This window comes from Petaurus breviceps, unplaced genomic scaffold (assembly GCF_028583685.1).
Source record: "Petaurus breviceps papuanus isolate PSGF00001 unplaced genomic scaffold, PetGlider_PUasm1.0 175, whole genome shotgun sequence".
In the NCBI taxonomy this organism is placed as follows: Eukaryota; Metazoa; Chordata; class Mammalia; order Diprotodontia; family Petauridae; genus Petaurus; species Petaurus breviceps.
Window position 1 is genome coordinate 34,547,694 of NW_027185764.1, and position 21,584 is coordinate 34,569,277.

Here is a 21,584-nt window from a genome sequence, read left to right on the forward strand (position 1 = left end):
CCTCATTAATCTATTGTTTCCCTTTTACATAATAGAATTTGGCATGCCAAATGTTAAATAAAAGACAGATCTGGATGATCAGCTTTTAATTGTAAGCTATAGTCATTCATTCAATTAAATTAAACAATTGCACACAGTCCATTGAGGGAGGTAGAAAGCTTGGATAATACATCATGGTTCTTTCCTTCATGGAGCTTACAGACTCATCAATCTTATAACATCATTGGCTCATAAATGTAAAGTTTAAAGGAATCTTAGATTTCACCTAGCCCGACCCCCTCAATTTAAAGATGAGGAAACAGAATCCCAGAAAATTAAAGTGATTGCTCACGGTCACGTGGGCAGTAAAGATAAGAGCTCAGATTAGAATTCAGCTCCTTCATCTCTATTTCCGGGGTTCTGAACCATGCTGCTTCTTATTTTTTGCACATTGGCTTCATCCTGTTTCATTTCCCTTTCTGGGCTAATTTCTTTGGACTTTGTTTATAACCTCTTTCAGCAATAAAGGCTTGGCAGGCATATCAGACCTAAGAAAATTAACATGCAGGTCCTAGATATGAGCCCATGGTTCACTTTTTCCTCCTCCCTTGCCCCCTTTGAGAGGGAGAAGAAGGGGAATGAGGAGGGGATTGCATACCTATTTATGAAGATGCTGTACTTGTGTTACATGTATATGATTAGATTATAAACTCTTTGAGGGGAGAGACTGTGTATTTTTCCAACTTTATATTCCTTGTATCTAGCACACAGGCTCAGTTTATACTTCCTATAGCATAAGTAAGGTACATAGAAGGACAGTTATTGATACTCCTTTTACTTATGGAAATCATATATGTGGCTAATATTTACTTCGTGTGTATACTTTAAGTAATCTTGGACATTAAGCATAAAATAACACTTGATTCTAAAATCATGGAGCTTGAAAGCCATATAGTTTTGTTTTCTTAAGTTTTCAATATTAAAAATGTAAGGGATATCACAAAGAATTGGGGTCAACAGGTTGGTCAAGGCTAAGTAACTGTTAAAAGTAAGCAAGAAAAATTCAAGAAAAGTAAGCTGATCCCTTTCATCCAAGTAGGATCTCTAGTATGATCCTGTGAGGTATCTAGAAAAAGTGTGAAATGTCAAGACTTGTTTTCATAATGGTGTGTTGGCCTAAGAACTCAAAGCATTAACCTTCACATCACAGTCACTTACAGTCAGGTGTAAACTTTTGGGACTTTGTGAGACATACCACTGGTGCTATTTTTTTTTAGCCACATGTATCTCTGCACAGGAATGCAAAGTATTGGTCCCAGAGTGCTATTTAAAAGGAAGAATTTGGATCAAATATTTAAAAAGTACAAAGTGGGTTTCTCAAATTTGAGGACAAAGTCTATGTAAAATGAAACTCAGGTCCTGGTTTCTGTGTTCCTCGATCCACTCATTCATTCCCTCTAATCCTTAATCTTCTGAGTATTGCCAGTTTCTAGAGTCTTCTAATCTCTATCATCTCTTGTTTTTGTTCCCCTTGTTTTCATTCATGCATCCTTGGTTCAAGGTCTTAACTGCCTTCAAAAGAGACTCACAACTCTGCAGTCTGCAACATCAGCAGGTCTGCAGTTTTCTGGAGAGGCACCGGCTGCTGTCTTCAGATTCCGGCCTGCCCTGGGCTTTCCCCTGGTGAACAGCAGTAGAGAACGTGCTTTGTGCTTTGACCTTGAGAAGGTCCCTTGAGGATACACAAGGTATGCAGATGAGAAAGCTGTATAGGAACTCCTGTACTCATTCTTCCTTTGTTCAGGCAAAGCTTTCCAAAGCCCACAAAGCTCACTTTCAGTCACAACTGCCACTGTCCTTGCTGTCTTTAGGTCATTAGAGCTCTTGAGGAATGCTTAGCACTGAGTCACTTCAGATACCAGAAACACTAGAAAGTGGCTGTCATTCTCCTTCAGAGAGTTCTTAAAGTAAGGCTATTTAATTATACACCTGTGACTTACCTAAAAAAATGAAATACATTTCTATATACTAGGTGTAATACTATTCCTACGCCAGGCAGAATAAACATAGAACAAAACAAAAGAAATCCCAGTGCTTCATCTCACTCATCAGCAGCCCTTTGTCCTCAGTGTCCAAAGCAGGAAAAGAGAGTGCATATTCAGATGAAGGGAACATAGTCTTAGAGATGGAAGCGACCTTTGAGGTCATCTAGTCCAACCCTCTCCTTTCCCAAATTAGGAAACTGAGGCCCAATCAAGCTAAGTGGCCTTTGACCAAGGTCACAGGAATTGCAAATGGCAGTCAGAATTTGAATCCAGGTTTTCTGACTCCAGATTCAGCATTCTTTTATTCAGGACATGACTGAAATCATCTAGCCATAAATCTAGCTAATATGCATAGTCCAAAGGGACTCCACTTTCTCTTTGGACTTCTTTTTGTTTTCATCCTTTCTATTTCTCCTTCATCTCCCTCTTTGTTATACTTCTGCTATTCCTAATAGTGACAATTAGGAAAGGTAATGCTAGGTACTATGAACTGTGCATTCTTTTCCCTGACAATACTTTCACCTGTGGCAAAAAAGTGGGAGTAATGGCTATGCAGAGAACAATCTGAATATTCGTACAATTGCATGGGGTTCATTTCTCACCAATGGGGAAATGAAGAAGATGGACCCTAGCAGAGTGATGTTATGGTAATGGTGCTCTGGGAAGGGTAGTCCTCTTCTGGGGTCCACTTAGTTCTCTACTTCCTGTAGGGGTGAGGGTCAAACTACTGTGTCTCTTGGCAGGGCCGAGTAGGGCAGCTTCATAGTGCTCTGATCTAGGTTGGTAGTGCACCATGAAGGAAAGTGGGGATACCAGCTGGTGTCGAGAAGAAACAAACCATGGTGTGGAAGAGGAATGCCCTATTGCCAAGATGCCATTTCTCTGGGAAAAAATCTTATTTAATTCATGCTGGTTACCACTTTGGAAACATTTCTGTTCTCAGAAGGAGCAGGGAAGTACTTCCTATTCATTCTAGGAACTAAATATAAACCTGAGACCAAATCACAAGGTGACCAATTTTATAATTTTCTTTTTAATCATCTACTTTAGAATCAAATTCAGTACCCAGCTATAAGAACTTCTCAAGGGCCTGAGGGTATCTATCCCTTCCACATGCTTTGGTTTATCTCTGAATATCTTACCTTGCATTATTTTAACTAGAAGCTATCTTGATACCTCTGGAAAACAGGAAGGCAATAAATCTTCAGTAAAACTAAACTAGTCATCCAGTAATCTGAGCTTTAGAAAGGATTTGTCATTCATTCAAACATTTATCAAGTACTTAGTAGGTGAAGAGAATCTAGGTACAAAGGCAAAGTGCCAGGATTGTAGGGGAGAGAAAATACAGACACCAATAACTATGGTACCAGGTAGGTTATAGAAAGAGCCAAAGAGATGCAAACAGGTTGCCACAAGAACTCAGTTATGAGTGACCTAAGTTTGAATCCTGCCCTGGCACTTGCTAACTTAATGTATGAACATTGGTTAAACAGTTCTACTTTCTGAGCTCCTATTTCCTGATCTGTGATAATACCAACTGTAGCAACTACTTATAGATGAGACACAGTATGTAAACTTTTTTTTAAAACCTTGGCATAGTAGGAGTCATAAAATGATCAGCTGAATTGGGACCTTGGTGAATGGGTGGTGTTTGAACAAGGGGAGATGGATAGATGGGCAGGATATACCGACTTTTTCTGCACAAAAAAGTCACAAGACTGCATATGCACCCTTGAAAAAGTAATTAGAATTCCTTCAGAGGAAATGTTTTCTCAGCAAATATTCCCTAAGTAGTAGCTTGCCTGCAAAAAGACCTTAGCAGCTATTTGGTTTTCTTTGTGAGGTTCAGGGGTCAATTGCACAAGCCCACTCACTTCCTAATCTTCATGGGGTTTTTCTTGGTAGCTTAGTCTGACGATGAGCAGGGACTTTGTACCTATTCCAGTCTTCCTGGCAGAGCCCCTCACCCTAACCCCAAACTGTGCCCCCTGTGGGGATAGTAAACACCCATCAAGTGAAAAAAAAAACAGACAGAGGTCTGGAAAAATCAGTGTAGGAGCTGAGTAATAAAAGCATGTCCTGATCTAGCTAAAAAGTATTGATGTTTTATTTACAAAGAATGATAAATAAATAATTTTAAACAAATAAGGCACATTATTACAAGGGACTGGGACATCTATTTTTTCTGTGGCAAAATCAAAGAGAATTTATTATTGTTTACAGTATTCTAGAAGTGATCAAGTCCCCTTTTGGAGGTCCTACCTCTTTGAATACTTTGTATACACACATATGCACATAGTTGGAGGTCTTGAGTTTTGGTATTGATGTTGGGTAGTTCCAAAGGGTACTCTAAGTCCCCTGGACATTTATAATGAATGATGTGGATATATCAAAGAGTTTCAAAATAGATTCCTTAAAATGTAAAGAGTGGGCGGCCTAGGCAAAGTTAGCTGGGGCCTATTACCTGCCCACCACAGTACTTGAAATTCTTCTCATAAGATTCATTCTTTTGTGATAAGTCACAATGCTTGTCCATGAGTTGCAGCATTTGTTGAAATGAAAATACACCCAGCAGGAATACCACCTTAACCTACTATCAGTCATAAAGATAACCAGATGAATTTGATTTAAATGTTCAAATAAAAATGATTGGGTCAATAGGATGGTTATAAAATCCTTGAAGTGTGAAAAAGCAAAATCAACCTTTATGCTAGAGAAGAGAATGATAAAATTTCCCTTTAAAAATTACAAAATGTAAAACTGTGATACAGGTGGATGCTTTCCCCATTTTTCTTCTAGTACCAAATAACGCTTACAGACACTTGAATAATGTCTTATCATAATTGTGACCAGAAAGGCCACTGAGATTACAAATTACCTGGGGAATGGCACAGCACATTAAAAACATCTGTAGGGGAAATAAGGGAAGACACCATAATAATTTCTGAGGACAAAGTCAGTTATTACTATTGGAGGCGGTTGATGACTAAGAGTTGAAAGATGGGATACCCTATGGAGACCATGGTTTTCTCCAGGGAGAACAAGCTGGGCACGGTGGGAATACCGATGTAAATCCCTTGAACCACTCTGCTTCTCATTATCATTTTACAAACTGCTGTAAAATATGGACAACACCAAGGAATTCGCTTCAGTAAATAGTGAAAGCAATACAGGTTGGAATAGCTTGGAGCTGAACAGCTGATTTTTCTATGGGATAGCTAATTTAGATGTGAGGCCTTTAAACAATAGGGAAGGAGCACTGAGGTGCATCTATTCTGCCTCTTTTGTGACTTTTCAATCAGAACTTTCATTACCTCAAGCAAATGAAGAAAAATCTCAGGCCATCATCACTAACCTAAGCAAATTGTGCTGTTTTTAATAAAAGACACAAAGAAAAAAAGGTGTCAGGAGAAGGAACAGCTGCATGCCAGTCAAAATCTGAATCTTAAAAAGGATCAGGAAATTGTTCTAAATAACTGTCACTAGTGTTGACTGCTCTCTTCTCTGATACACAGAACTGACATATCCTGGATCAGCCTTATTGTGAAGTATCAAGGAGGTAAGACACTAGCTGGACACTCTTCCTGAATTCAAAGCTGGCCTCACTTACTAGCTGTGTGACTTTGGGCAAGTCACTTAACCCTGTTTGCCTCTGTTTCTTCATCTGTAAAATGAGCTGGAGAAGAAAATGGCAAAACACTCCAGTATTTTTGCCAAGAAAACTCCAAATGGGGTCACAAAGAGTGGGGCAAGACTGAAAATGACTGAACAACAATAATAAATGGAAACAATTTTCAAATGTCACCTATCTTTTAGATGGGACTTTACGCATGCTGCCTTTGTACTAGAACAATACATGGGCTTCCTACAAACACACGCATTATCTATCTTTGAATGTCCCAGCTATCACTGACTATCATTGACTCGTAGTTCAGTGCTCAATAAATATTTAATGACTTAAGTAGAGGATAAGGTTTTAAGTAGTTGAAAAGTAAAGTCTCTACACTTATGTTGAATTCTTTTGTTTTACAAGAATTACTCTACTGTATCAGAGGAATTGGTATTTGGAAATTGTTCCTAAGAGGTAAAGACAGTACTTATTTCTAAATCTAAGGGGATGTAATGGCGTATTTTGGGTGTCATTGGAGAACATACTTAAAGATTAGACCTATTATCTAATAATGATCATATTAACTCCAAATCAACTTTACAAAAAGAAAGCTTAAACTTTTAAAACTTATACTACTGATGGTACAATTACCGGTTATGCCTTTGTGCAAAAAAAAAAAAAAAAACTCATGTGAAGATTTCTCTCTGATCTGGAACGAAAGCCTCTAAGGTTAGAGGCTGTCACCATGCATGGTTCAGGCTCTTTACCTCACTGACTGAAATACCTTGACTTAGAAGGGGCAACTTGGCCCTCATTGATCTAGTATGGGCTTTGTACTACTGCTATCTTCCATTGGCCATCAAGGTGGGATTGTAGCAAGCTGGCCTGCAGGCTTTGCCTCCCATTGCTCACGGTTATCAGCTTTAGTTTTTCATCAAGTAGGTTCTTGGGAAAAGAGCTGCATTCACCTTCCACTGGGGTAGAACTAATTACATCTGAACTGGTAGGCTAGTGTGATAGCTATAAACTTAAGTATTACTGTAGGTGAGGCTGAGCAAGAAAGTAGACGGGATATTTTAGCATATTTGGGTTTCATATTTTAAAAGTGTTGGATTCAATTATTTATTTGCATCTTCAACTTGATGTCCTAGACATCACAAACTCAACATGTACAAAACTGAACTCATTATGCTTTCCCTACTTAACCCATTTCCAAATTTCCTGTTCCTGTCAAAGGTGTTACCATCCTTCCAGGCTCTTAACCTTGGTGTTATGTACTTTGACTAGGTGCACAGTACATAGAGTGCTGGACTGGAGTCAGCCAACATCTGAGTTCAAATCTATCCTCAGATACTAGCTTTATGACCCTGGGCAAGTCACTCATCTATGAAACAGAACATCTACCTCTCAGGGTTGTTGTGAGGATAAAATGAGGTAATGTTTGTAAAGCTCTTTGCAAATCCTAAAGCATAATATAATTACTAGCTATTATTGTTCTTAGGGCAGTCAGGTGGTACAGTGGATAGAGTACTGGGAGTCAGAAAGACTCATCTTCCTGAATTCAAATCTGGCCTCAGACACTTACTTGCTGTGTGACCTTGAGCAAATCACTTAACCCTGTTTGCCTTGGTTTCCTCATCTGTAAAATGGGCTGGAGAAGGAAATGGAAAATCACTCCAGTATCTTTGCCAAGAAAACCCCAAAAGGGAACATGGAAAGTTTGACACAACTAAAATTACTCAACAATTGATGTTATCCTCAATTTTTCATTCCCCCTCACCTAACATTTTCAAGCAGTTGCCAAATCTTGCCATTTTCCATGTTCCATACCTGTCCTTTCTCTCTCCTTATAAGGTCAATAGTTCAATCAATCAATCAACAAACATTTACAAAGTACATTTGGTGTCATTCCTATTATGAAATACTTGGTCTTTAGTCAGTTTTCTTTTCCTATCATGTGGAAAATCTGGTGAAAGATGATCTTTCTGTGTTGCTTAAAAAAAATCTTTGGGGTTTCCCTGGTAGAAATGAGCACATGCCTACAGTTTTCTTAAGGGCTATCAGTTTTGGTAGCTGGATTTGTTAGCAATTTATCATTTTATGGCTGCTTTTTTGTCCCTCTGTGTATTCTTTTAGAGCAAGAATCAGTTCTTTGATGATTCAAACTCAGTCTTTTAGTGACAATCTTATCCCACTGGAAACACTTTCCAGACAACTAGGAACAGAGACTAACACAAGCTTCCTGGTTCCTTGTCACATCCTGCAGTCCAGCTGGATAAATTAGATTGTATGTATCTTTAAAGTCGTGATAGGAAAATTTCTTTGACCACACCACTTTGGAGAGCTCTTAGAACTTTTGTGAACAATGACTAGGCAAACCAGTCAGCATTTCCAGAGGCTAGAGCTTAATATAAAATCATATAATCAATCTGCCAGGCTTATAAGAAAATATAGTCATGTTATTACAAGTGGCCTGATAATTGTCAAGAACTGTGTGAAAAGGATCTCCTCATAGTCAAATGAATGACACAACTATCTATTTCACTAACAGGGCATGTTAGATTCTTAGTATCAACATTTTCCCCCCAGAATTTGCATAGTGATATAAGTGTATTTCAGAGATGACAGAGGAGTATAGAAATTAACCTGAGTTGTGCTTCATCATTAAGCTCTAATTAATGACACATGACTTAATTTTTGAACATGTTCCTTAGTGGAGTTATGAGTAAGCCTGAGCCTGTGGAGACTACAGCCTAACAATATATGACACATTTAGTTGATAATTATCAGGAAATAGATAGATTGCTCAATGGATAGAGCACCCTGGCTTTGGAGTCTGGAGAACCTGAATCAAAATCTGTCTTCAGACGCTTTAGTTGTTTGACCCTGGGCAAGTCACTTAACCCTGTTTGCCTCAGTTTCCTTATCTGTAAAATGAGTTGGAGAAGAAAATGGCAAACTGCTCTAGGATCTTGGCCAAGAAAGCCCCAAATGGGGTCATGGAGAGTCGGACAAGACTGAATTGACACAACAGCAACAAAACAGAAGACAGTCAGGATTATTTCTTCAATTCTTTATAGGAAGAGGCCACATCTTTGCTGGAGCTTTTTCTTCAAGTCTGTCCTAGCCAAGGGTGTGGCTTCATGGAGCTAGACTATTAAAGCAGGAAGGGATTCCTAGAAATCACTGAGTCCCCAAACCTCACTTTATTGATGAAGAAACTGGGCCTAGAGAAAGTGACCTGTCCAAGGTCACAGAGCAAATCTGTGGCAAAGCCCTCTAGAGCTCTCCCATACAGCATAGCTTATCTCATAGGTGAAACTCACAAGTCAATTATAAAGAGGTTTGCTCTTTTAGTAAGCAAATTTCCCTTGTAATACTAACCTACTTAATAGTGATTTCAACTTAATAATGAAAGCCTTTAGAATGAGTTGTCAGGGTAGTAAGGAACCTGATCTATGAATATTTACTTCTAGATAAAGTGTTTGCTATTGGTTTAACCTGAAACTATACCCTCTGCTCAATTAATCAAAGACACAAAAAGTATGAAAAGAAAGAGCCCAGGTAAAAGGATCTAATCATGAGAAAGCAGGCTAAGCTGAATTCCAGGAAATTTAATTTCAGAATATACTATGGTTTCCATAAATTATGAGCACTCAATAAATATTAGCAAATGATTTTTTTATGAGCTCTATAAAAATAATTTATTTTCATGGAAACTTAAATAAGGGCATCAATATTTAATTAAAATGACTTCACTAATAGAACTCTGCAAATAATTAAATATTGAATTCATTTGCTTCATGACAAAATTATGTGATCATATATACTTTTCTGAATGATATGATAGTTTACTTGAGAATCACAGGAATTTGCAAAACTCAGCTGAATTTGCTAGACAATTTTCTACAAAATTATGTTGGACAATAAGTTAAAAAACAGTGCTATGGGGAGTATCTTAATAATTTACAAATGGCATGCTGTAAATTCTTTAAATCAGAGGTCCTTCATTTTTTTTTTTTTGTTATGAGCCCCTTTGGCAGTCTGTTGAAATCTATGGACACCTTCACAGAATAATGTTTTTAAAAACATAAAATATGTAAGTTTACAAAGGAAAATTGTTATATAAAAATACAGTTATCAAAATATTTTTAAAAGACAAGTTCATGGACCCCAGGTTAAGAACTCTACAATCTAAAGAAAATATTTACTGTTTTTTATTGATGACATGATTGTTAATCAACATAACATAACATCATTTATATAACTTTGGGAGATTTGGCAGTGAGTTTTTTTGCCCGCTGTGTTAACATCCTCCAGTGGGTGACTGTGTGAAAATAATTATCATTTTTTAAGGGAAGAAGCTTTTAAGCTGGGGTCCAATAACCCTATAAGGATCTATCAGAGATTTCTTGGATGGGGAAAAAAATCATCTTTTCATCTTATACTTCAGTTTAATTGGTTTCCTTTGTAATTCTTTGTATTTCATTTTAGCACTTATTTAAAAGCATTATTCTGAGAAGGGGTCCACAGGCTTCCCCAGACTGCCAAAAGGGTCCATTACACAAAAAAGGTTAAGAACTTCTGTGTTAGGGTGCCTGGGGCCTGTCATTTTCGTTCAATCTAGAGCCAAATGTTTCCACTGCTTTCCAGGAAACAGTCCAGTCAAAGATGCCAGGCCAGCTCTGGTAGCAAACAGAGAGCCATTCTGAAGTGGGAATCTTCTCACTTTAAGAAGTTTGTGCTTTGGCTGCTATTTGGAACTTACATGAAATAATGGGAGAAAAGGTGGTATTTTTTTTCCCCACCCTTCCCACCTAACCTGATCCAACAGCTTCTCAATAGTTAAATATTTCTTTATTGGACCTGATTTGCTGATGTGGACATAATTGCTAGCTTGCCTGTGTCTGAATACACATCTGGACAAACAGACATCTGCCTGGCAGTTGCCTAGTGTCCAAGGTCATCTCTGAGAAGGTAACCAGTGTATCTTCTCCAGTTCATATTGTACAGTGCCCAGGACTATACCCATCCAGTGACAAGGGATTTGATTATTCATTTATCTTACCAAGGTGACTTCCCAGGGATAAATACAAATGATCAATAGTTTGTTGAGTGAAATCTAAATGATAAAGGTGACCAGTTATAACCAACCACCTGGCTATACACATTGAAGGCAACTGTTTTGGAAATTAGAGTGAACAATAATAACCTTTGAATAACTTTAAATATTTCGGCTACCCCCAAAAGACCATTTCAGGAAACCCCATCAGTGAGACTTTTGGTTCTTTCATGTTTCTAATATCATAAATTTGAAAGAAAGTGAAATTAAAGAGAACCTAGCCTCTCTTTCCTAGTTACTGTAGATATTTCTAGACTGATTTGAAATGCTAATTCTGTGGTTCCTAGAATACATAGGTTCAGTTCCAAACTCTGACACATACATATACTTTCAATGTGACCCTGGGCAAATCACTAAATCCCTGAGGGCTCTCAGCAAATCCACCTCAGTGGAGGAAGTTCCCTTACTGGGTATTCTGCATATCAATGACATCACTGGTATGCTTAAAAAAATAAAACTTCTTGGCCAGCTTGCTGGATACAGTATATGAGGCTATAAGCTAAAAGCCATATTCTGTAGCTGTAACGGTAATGATTTTATGTTGCACATTTTAAGTAAAATTTTAAATAAAAAAAGATCAAGTGCTGACCCAGCAGATTCTATTCTCCTTGGCATTTTGTAAAACCATGGAGATGTGCTGTGTGTGAGCTGAAATTGCTGGGCTATCGGGCCATTAAGCTGGCAGTCAGAGCTCCAGCTGAGTCAACTTTGCGTCTTGCAGAGTTGCAACAAAAGGGACACTCTCTAATGGATCTAGTGGGTCTTTGGTGAGGGTGGGGGTGGGGAGGACTGAACTGCTGCTGTTGAACAAATCAGCTTCCTGTATGGTGTGAGGATGTCCGTGTTCAGGAAAGAGGAAAAAAGAACACCTTATTCATTATGGATCTGTTAGTGCCTGACACGATTATTAGGTCTAGATTTTCATACCTGTTGGCATTACTACAAGAATTAATATTCGTCTGGACTTTTCAGACTAATCCAGAACATTTTGCTTTTGTTTTGAGAGAGTTTTCCAGAATTTGTGGGGAGGTTCAAAATAGAGTTCTTAATATCAAAAAATCTGAGATTCAATAAGAGACCTGGAGAGGGAAGGGGCAGGGGAAGGAATGTGATGTAAGGATAGAAGGAATTAGGCCTGTACAACTTGCTTGAAAGTTATGGGTAATTACTTGAGGATGATATAGGGAAGTAAATAAGGCTTATGTTATGAATAAGAAAATTCCACATCTGTTCTGTTTCTTGCTTTTGCCATACGTCTGTGTTTATATGTGTGTGTATCTAGAAATATACATTTAAAAAGGCAAAATAGTGTGAAAGCTGGCTTCAGAACCAGGAAGGACTTAGGATCAAGTCCTAACTCTCATACCTACTGGATGTGTGACCCTGGGCATGTTACTTGATCTCTCAGTGCTCTGGGCAACATTCTAGGAATATAAATCACAGAGAAAGTGCCAGCCTTCATTGGGTTTAGGAATTTGCTCAATGATAAGTCCCCCTATGCCAGTGGAATCACAAAATCAGTCCTATACCATACATACATACACATACATACATATAAATATAAAATACTATACAAAGGACAAGTTAACTCTAACACTCCCCTCTAATTATCTATTTATCTCTTAATCCATACAAACATAAAATAGACTATTATTATATGTACATGTATGAGAATATACACATATTTCTATATCTACAGACATATTCTGAACAGCAATACACATGTTATATGTTTTATATATATGTGTGTGTTGTGTACACACATACATGTTATTTTTTGATATTCAGTCGTTCAATTATTTCCGACTCTTTGTGGCCCCTGTAGACCATAGCATGGCAGGCCTTTCTATCCTCCATTATGTCACAAAGTCTTTTCACGCTCATGTTTATTGTTATCATGACACCATCCATCCATCTCACCCCCTGCAATCCCTTTCTTTTACCTTCAATCTTTCTCAAAATCAGGGTCTTTTCCAATGAGTCCCATCTTCTCATTATGTGGCCAAAGTATTTAAGCTTCAGCTTCAGTATTTGACCTTCTAGTGAATAAACTGAATTAATTTCTTTAACTATTGACTGATTTGATCTCCTTGCTGTACAAGGGACCTCAAAAGTCTTCTCTAGCACCACAGTTTGAAAGTATCAGTTCTGTGGCACTCAGCTTTCCTTATAGTCCAACTCTCACAGCCACATATTGCTACTGGAATACTATACACACATACATGTGTGTATATTTGCATATATATGTATATGTATAAATAATCACATGCACACACACAATACACACATACACACATATTATATATAATAAACACACACACACACACACACACATATATATAATATACACACCACACGCACACACACACATCTCACAATGCATACAGTGCTAGGCCTGGAGCCTTAACTCATCATCCTAAATTTAAATTTGTCCTCATATACTTGCTAGCTGTATGAACCTGAACAAGTCACTTCAACCCCATTTGCCTCAGTTTCCTCATCTGTCAAATAAACTGGAGAAGGAAATGGCAAACCACTCCAATATCTTTGCCGAGAAAATTCCAAGTGGTGTCATGAAAAGTTGGACTGGACTGTAAAACAGCAACAACTGCAAAACACCAAGGAAATACACAGAACTTCCCCCCTGGTATCTTTCCCAGTTAAGAGCTGTATCAGGATGGCAAAAGACAGGGGACGAGGAAAGGCCCCTGAGGATCTCAGACCGCTGTAGCCATGCTCCTTTAAAAGCCCTTTCATGATATGGCAGAAAAGCACTCAGGGTCTGGAGTCAGTAGACCTGGTTCAAATCCTATTTCCGATGCTTATTGCTTGTGTGTCCTTGAATGGCAAGTCTCTGGGTCCCAACTCCCGTATACAACGGGCTCCCATGCAATGATGAGCTGTGATTCCAGAGGACAGAGGAGGAAGCACGCTTCTCTCTCAATGGAGAGGTGATGGACTAAATATTGCATGATTTTTGGACATGACCAACATGGGTATTTGTTTTGTATGATTTATACATATTTGTATTAAATGTTTTTTCCCCCAGTGGGGGTAGGTTAGGGGAGAAAATAAATGCTTTCTAATTGAAAAATAAAATAATTAAAAAATAAAATGAAAGGACTGGACAAGACAATCTTTGCAGTCTATTCTAGATTTGGGACCCTTGCTCCTTCTCTCTCCCTTCCCCTCCTTCTCCCCCATCCTAACTCCCAATCTACTTTCTCACTGGGCAGAGTGGGGTTGGTATAGGGAGTTCCTTCCATCAGATATACTCCCTAACCCCTTGCTGGTGGGGGAGCAGATGAGCATGTCTAAGGACAGTGACTGACTTTGTGCCCCCCAGCCCTCCCTCCCACCAAGAGGGTCTGCTGAACTACTTAGGCTGACCTTAACAGGAGTCAGGTAAGTTTGAAAACCAGATTTGGTGTGGGGAAAAAGGATGGTGCAGTGGTTCTTATCGTAACCATTTAGCTCTGGGAGTGGTTTGTGGTCATGCATTATTAAATCCCCTCCCCTCCTTTTGATCTGCTCTCTGCACCACAGGATTCCTACTCTGCAGTTATTACATAAGGAGCAGGGTTGTGTTGCAGAGAATGGATACAAATCCAATACTTCTTATAGTTGCACATGTCTAGTTGAAAGTTCACTATTTCTTAGCTCCAGTAGACATTCAGAAGACATGAGGAATTTGGCTTGGGGGACCCTGGCCACAGACATGACTGGAGTGCCCTGGACAGGCACCTGCTTCTAGAACCCAACATAGCTCTTCCTCAAACATCACTCAGCCACGTGCAAAGAAAGTCTGGCTGACACTTTCAGGACACTGCCCATTGAAAGGAATTATGATAATGCTTTGTATTTAGTAGGCTTTAAGCAAAGGCCAATTAATTGACAACAGCAACTTGGAAGAGTGCATGAGTCACAATCCTACATCACTTAGAGATGAACCCTGTGATACTTTTGACCTTTGCTACTTTTTACATCTAATTTCAGTCCAGATTTAAAGTTTTTTATCTAAAATGATGAAAGTAGACCAGGGTTATAATTATAAAACAAAAGGGGAAAGTTTTCAATTTGTGTGATTGGATTTTTTTTTGGTGCCAGAATTTTAGCTATTTATTTGCTGCCAAACATAGAAATACCTTTGCGGTCAGGTTCTAGGACTCTGGAGGCTTAGTTAAGTAGCACTGTGGCTAGAGCATCACATCTGGTGTCAGGACAGACCAGAATTCAAATCCAGCTTCATATACTCTAAGCAATTTAGTAAGCTAAGAAACCCTGAGCAAGTCACTTCATCCTGTTTGCCTTAGTTTCCTCTTCTGTAAAATGAGCTGGAGAAGGAAATGGCAAACCACTTCAGTATCTGTGCCAAGAAAACCCCAAATGGGGTCAAGAAGTGTTGGATGTGAGTGAATAGCAACAATGATTTTTATCTCTTTTGAGGAATTTCAAAAAAGTATGACTAAAATAAGATGAATTTTGGTGGCAGAAAGCTCATCAGAACAACTAATTTTCTCTTTATAAGAATTAGTGAACAAAGCTACATAGTTAATTAGCAACGTTGCTTTAAAATATAGGTTTTCTTTGTTAATTAGCCTTTGTGTTTCCTCCTCTTCTGATAAAACCCGGGTGCCAACTTATTAAGACTACAAAGCCATGTCTGAAACTATCCCACTCCATACACGGAGAAGATCCTCATGGCTTTTTGTTGTCCATCCGGGGTCATTATTTTAAAAAGTGAACATAAATTGTTTCCCTGATGTTTGACTGATAACTTGAAGAGAATGAGTAAATAATATTTTAATTTGAAGATTTGAATCAAGCTAGGATACAATATGGAACACCAGGGAGAATTTTTCCACTACGGTTTTGTTTTAGAGAAAGATATATAGGAGGCATAAGGGAACACACACACACACACACACACACATACACACATTTTTATTTCCTGAAAGAGTAAAAACAACAATGTTAACTGGAGTCTTATTACAAGAATCACTACTCACCTATCTGGGGTGAAGTTTGGGGTGGGGTAGTAGAAAGTACAAATGGTAATAAAATCATGGACCTTTGAATGGTCTCAGTGGGAAAGGGAAGAAATTTACTTTCTCAGGTATGCAACTCATTTTTAAAAAATCAATGAAATTTAACCCCTCCCTAAGGTGAAAGTCCCCAAATTTCATGGAGAACTACATTTTGTTCCTCTCTGTCTATGCACAGGAAAAAGAAATTCATGAGGAAGTCTTAGGAATTGGAGGGGAAGTTATCTCCTTCAATTTTCTGACATCGGGCACTGTCTTCCAGAACTATTTTCCAGTTTTCTTTCTCAGGGTCAGTTTTCTTTTAATTATCTCCTAAGTACCCTTTTGTATTCCAGTATTTAACATGAATAAGATTGAAATATGTGCTCAAAATCATTGGAAGTGACCTCAAACTGTGAAGAGCCATTGAGCAATTCTTGTTGGCTGTGGCCTCAGGAAACTGAGGCAGGATTAGTGAATAGTGACATTATTGGATGCCAAAGGAAATTAGGATCTAATAAGGACCCCCATGTTTTACTGACATAGAGACTGAGGGTCACAAAGGTAAAGATGTTCGCACAAGGTCACGTAATTAGCAGAGTCAGAATTTGAACCTATATCTTTGCCCCTAAAATCTAACATTCTTTCCACCGAGTCATTCTGCTTTGGCATATTCTACATTATACCACTGATAGCAATGTGGCTTATCAAGTACCAAAATAATAATTAAAATGAATAATAGCATTTAAGTTGATAAGGATGATGGAAACTAGTTGTCTAAACCCCTAACTGAAGCCCAGAGAGTTTAATTGACTTGATATGCTCACATAAGTAGTATGTAGCAGAGTGGGGATTTGAACCCATGTACTCTGAGTTCAAGCCTAGGGCTCTTTCATAATACTGTGTCCACAAGGTTTCTTTATGCAATCAGTAAGTCAGTGAGTTGGTAAGTATTTACTAAGTACCTACTATGTGCCAGAGACAATTTTTGATTAATTTTCAGGAGCTCACACAATCTCTATAATTTGAAGATTTGGGATTCAGATTTATTATTGAAGGAATTCTTTTACTTAAAGAGCCATACAGTGCAAATTTATGAGGGAATATACAATACCAAATAGGTAGTTCAGTTCAATTTAAGACAACAGATGTTTATTAAATTCCTACTGAGTACTGAGCAAAGAGGAAATGCAGTTCCGCTTTTCTGGGGACCAAGTGTTTTGATTTGTTTTGCTTTAATTTGTCCTTTATTTTTAAGTTTTTAAAATACAAAGTACAGAGAATCCCTTAGTCTGGTTTCCATGAAGTGCTGAGTAATAAGTAAATCTGTTCTGAAACCTACCATATGGGGGAAAAAAATGAACCATTAGATATTTGGAAAATAGTTGGAGGGGAGATGGATGCTTGTGTGGAGTTTCTCTTTTGGGGCACAAGGCCAAAACCCTGGGATCTATTCCTCAGTCCCCTCCCACAAGATGACTACACCCTCCCCCCAGTTGTATTCACAGAATCTTAGAGTTGCAAAGGGATCTCAGTGGGTTCTCTTGTCTAGCATTGTCTCAGAGCTTGAAGGTGTGTCCTCCAACACTCCCTATACCAGAGAAAAGTGAAGGGACATGCCACATAACACTCAGGTGAATCTAAATTGTCTATAACTTGGATTGTGAAGCTACTTACTATCCATAAAAAAAATTCTTTTGTTTAAATATTCCTAGTAGGTTTCATTGCACTCAGCTCAAGAAAGGAAAACAACTCACAGTAATAGATGCAGGTGTTATTGTGTAATTTGAATCTTGGCTCCCCGGGAATAATTTAATCTGTAATGTTTTTGCTTTTCATTTTAATCTCTCATACTTTGGTTTTTGATACAACTCTAAAATTACTTGTGTAATTTAAACAAAGCAACATATTATGTGAAAGAAATAGTGTCTAATCAGAATGGCTATTCCAACTAAACTTTAGTCTACCCATCACTTTTGATGACTGTATTTCCAACTGGGATGCATTCCTTCCCATCATAATATGCCTCTTTGCCTACATGATTTGTAATCACCTAACTCTGTGTTAGGCAAACAGCTTTGATTTCTCTGCATTCACTAAAGGGAAGAGCTGAGTCAGCAATTGGGAAGTAACATTTTCTATTACATAATTTTTCTCTCAAGGTTCATGGGGAAAAACGCTCTTGGAAACTTATAGTATGGAAGTACTTGACTGAGATGTATCCACGATTGCTAGTCAATATCATATTGAGAATGCTTTTTTTTGGTGGTCATAATACATACAGCTTCCAAGTTAGAGAGGATACTTTCAGTTATATTTACTCTTCCATTTGACCTTCAGAACACTGGTTCTTTTGCAGAGAGCACAGCTTTCTTGAAACAATACTTGTGACCTTGAAGATAAAACTTAGTGCTTTTATGCCTATTTGAAAACTCAGAGCACTGGCTGCTTTCTGTCACACGAAACAGTCTAACATATAGCCAGAATAAACACTATCACGCCTTTTAAAAGGATAAACTTAGCTTTCCTCCTTTTTGACTTAGTCAGCCTGGAGATGAAAAGCAAGAAGCCCCATCTCCTTGGTTCTGCCTTTTTTTTCTGATTGCATAAGTATCTTCACTTTCCTCAAGAAGGATGATCCTCATCTGAAGCTGGGACTGAGAAAATAACTGCATTGTACTGCAGCCTCCTGTCCTGCCACAGTTATAAGCCTGAGGATGCAAAGGAAGTTCCCAAGATCATGCAGGGGCAATAGAATGGCATATGTGAACTCAAGCTTTACCCATTTATACTGGGGTAAGCTACTTCTTCTGTTAACTAAACTTACTTGTTTTTCATTTTTGTTTGCATTGCTCCTTTTGAAGTGACTGATTAGATAGCACTACATATGATTCTCTCAGACCAGGCTCTCCTGAGCTTAATTCTTGCATCGTATCTATTCCACAATAAAATGCACTGAAGTAAACTCCATGCACTTTTCTCTGCCTGGAAAATGAGTTTACACTGCTATCTGGTAGGATAGCACCAACTTAGTATAGTTTGGATATAATTAAGTTGCATAACTTTGATTATCTGATATTTCTTATCAGGACTAAAACAATCAAATGGGGAAGGGCTGGGCATGGGGAAGGCGGTATTTGGTCATCTATATACTAACTAGTGGGGGGAGGGGGAAAGGGGAGAGAAGTCAATGCAGCAGAAATGAAAATCAAGTCACACTAAGCCAGCATCTCAACTCTTTCTAAGTGACTCAAAATGATGTATCTCTTACCTTGGATGTGGATAATTCTGTCATGCTCCAAAGTGTAGTTGTCAGTAAGATGATCAGCCCAGGAGAGAGAAATCAGCACCAGAAAAAGTAGACACTTCATCTTGACAGCCACGAGAATCTTCTTCACTGTGAGGGCATCACATATAAATGGGCTAGTGAAATTGGGAAACCTTTATAGGGTTGCACTGCACAACTTATCATCCTATAATGGCTCTATAAAAATAGTTAACCCAATCTGCTCAGAAAGTTACAGGAGCTGTCCTGGGAGAGCTGAAGACTGCAGCTTTCACAACTTCAGCACCCCCCCCCCCATTCCCAGTGGGTGAAGCCAGAGAACAAATGGTGTTTAACTCTGTCTTTGCAGAAGTATACATCTGGGAATGCAGAGAGTTGCAGGGAGTTAAACAAACAGGATGGGTCTGTGATGAGAGAGGGCTGTTTTGAATTCAATGTTGTTGTCTTTGGGGTTTTATTTAATTGCTCTAGATCTGGTACGTATGTAATTGAAAAACAAAACAAAACAACTTGGTCAGTCCATACTTGCTCATTTAGCATCTAGTCTGATGGAGAAATAAACAGAAAGTCAGGCTGAGTGAATAATATTTGCATGACATTTCCCATGTACCTTGACAGCTGCTTAAGCTGACTCCTTAAGCAGGATGTTAAGTTAGCTGGAGCTAAGCAGGAAAGAGGACAAAAGGTGTCTGACTGAGGAGAAGCAGCACATTTTGATCACAAATCTACTTACCATCTTAAAGACTGAGTCTGTGGTGAATGCTTGAAAAATCATGCACAAATGAGGCTGGAGCTGTGCATGCTGCCACTGCAGCTGCACTGATTGATTTTTCATTCATTTTTACCTAAAATGCTGACGCACCAACTTGGTGTGTGTGCCAGGTAGGGTCTCTGCAGTGAGCAGAGCTGCGGCTGCAGGGGAAATCTCTGCCAGGATGGCAGGAGTAATTAGGCAAATGAGGACCTGGACTAGATCAAGGAGTGCATCACCTGAGGTGGGGCAGAAGGGGCAGACTTTTTATTGCTGTTCTTTTTTATGATACTGACAGTCATGTAGAAAGGGGACTTCTAGCCCTCCCCCCCACTTGGAGGCAAAGGGCTGTACTGGAAAATTCTGAGAATTTGAAAAATGCTGAGATTTCCCTTTTTTCCCCCCTTTTTAGCATGGTGAAATCTCAGTTCCCTTCTGTTGTAAAGTAAAAGTTGAAACATACTAAGAAGAGGTATTATCTTTCTCCCTTCCTTCTGCTTTTCCTCTCACATTGCAATGCAGTCATAAGAAAATGGTTTCTATTGTTCAAACAGAATTCATCCAGCATTAAATTGTAGCTCCTTTTTTTTCTGCCCAAGTACTCCCAAATCCAGGGTACACACAGTAAGCTGAAACAGCTGATTCCTAGAGCTCCATTCAGGTATGCCTCCAGAGTCAACAGTGATGTGGCAATTATACTATGCCACAAGATTCTTCACATTTCTCCTTAGGCTAAATTAAGTTCTGGGATTTTCTCCTATAATGCAAGTCATTCTGCCTGCTGTATGCAGAAGATTGCTTGGGAGACTCTCTTCTACTTAAAGACCAGAGAATATTTATCCTCTCTGCTACATAGAAATAAAAGTTAGATAATGAAGCCAAAGACAGATTTTCTCAGAGGACTAAGTGCATTGACTTCAGAATATTACCTGTTTTGATTTTTCATAGATTCAGTTAGTTTCATTTTCAAATGTTTAATTTGCATGTTGCTTTTAGCAAGTTCTCATGTAGGGGCGGCTAGGTGTGGCAGTGAATAGAGCACCAGCCCTGGAGTCAGGAGGACCTGAGTTCAAATACAGCCTCAGACACTTAACACTTACCAGCCGTGTGACCTTGGGCAAATCACTTAAACCCAACTGCCCTACCCTCTCCCCTCCAAAAAGCAAAAAAAAAGTTCTCTTATTAGTTGTAATTTAGTTCATTTAAAAATTTATTAAGTGTTTACTATATGTAAAGCATGGTGGTAGGTCTTGCCTTTGCCCTCACGAAGGTTACTGTCTAGCAGGGGATTTCAGATACAGACACAACCAGAATACATAGCAGAAAATATGTAATAGTAACTGATATTTACATAGCACATTTAAAAGCTTACAAAGTACTTTACACACATTTCCTCATTTGAACCTCACAACAACCTTGTCAGGTTAGGGGAACTGGACTTGCAGGTTTAGTGAACTCCCTGTGTGAAATCTCCCTCCAGTGATAAGATTTAGAGACTCATCAGTAACTTGTAAAATAGGGGCCTCTCCAAGATATCTGTGGATAGAGATCAGGGGTCCATTTACTTGGATGGGGAAACAAAATGACATTTTAAATTTTCACTAACCTTTAACCAACATTTAGTATTTTCTTCAATTATTAATGCAATACACATTTTTTTGAGAAGGGGTCCACAGGCTTCACCAGATTCCCAAAAGTTTCATGGCATGCATGTGCTCCCAACACACACACACACACACACACACACACACACACACACACACACAC

The 21,584-nt window shown here is 38.6% G+C and overlaps 1 protein-coding gene across 2 annotated transcripts in view; it reads right to left on the minus strand.

The window, feature by feature from the left end:
- HAPLN1 (hyaluronan and proteoglycan link protein 1) overlaps nucleotides 1-21,584 on the minus strand; it is a 103,970-nt gene that overhangs the window by 22,067 nt on the left and 60,319 nt on the right. For both annotated transcript variants that reach the window (XM_069085064.1, XM_069085063.1), the window contains exon 2: nucleotides 19,052-19,177. In XM_069085064.1, coding sequence (XP_068941165.1) covers nucleotides 19,052-19,151 — 100 coding nt within the window. In that variant the 5' untranslated portion in view covers nucleotides 19,152-19,177. The remainder of the gene's footprint in view (nucleotides 1-19,051; nucleotides 19,178-21,584) is intronic.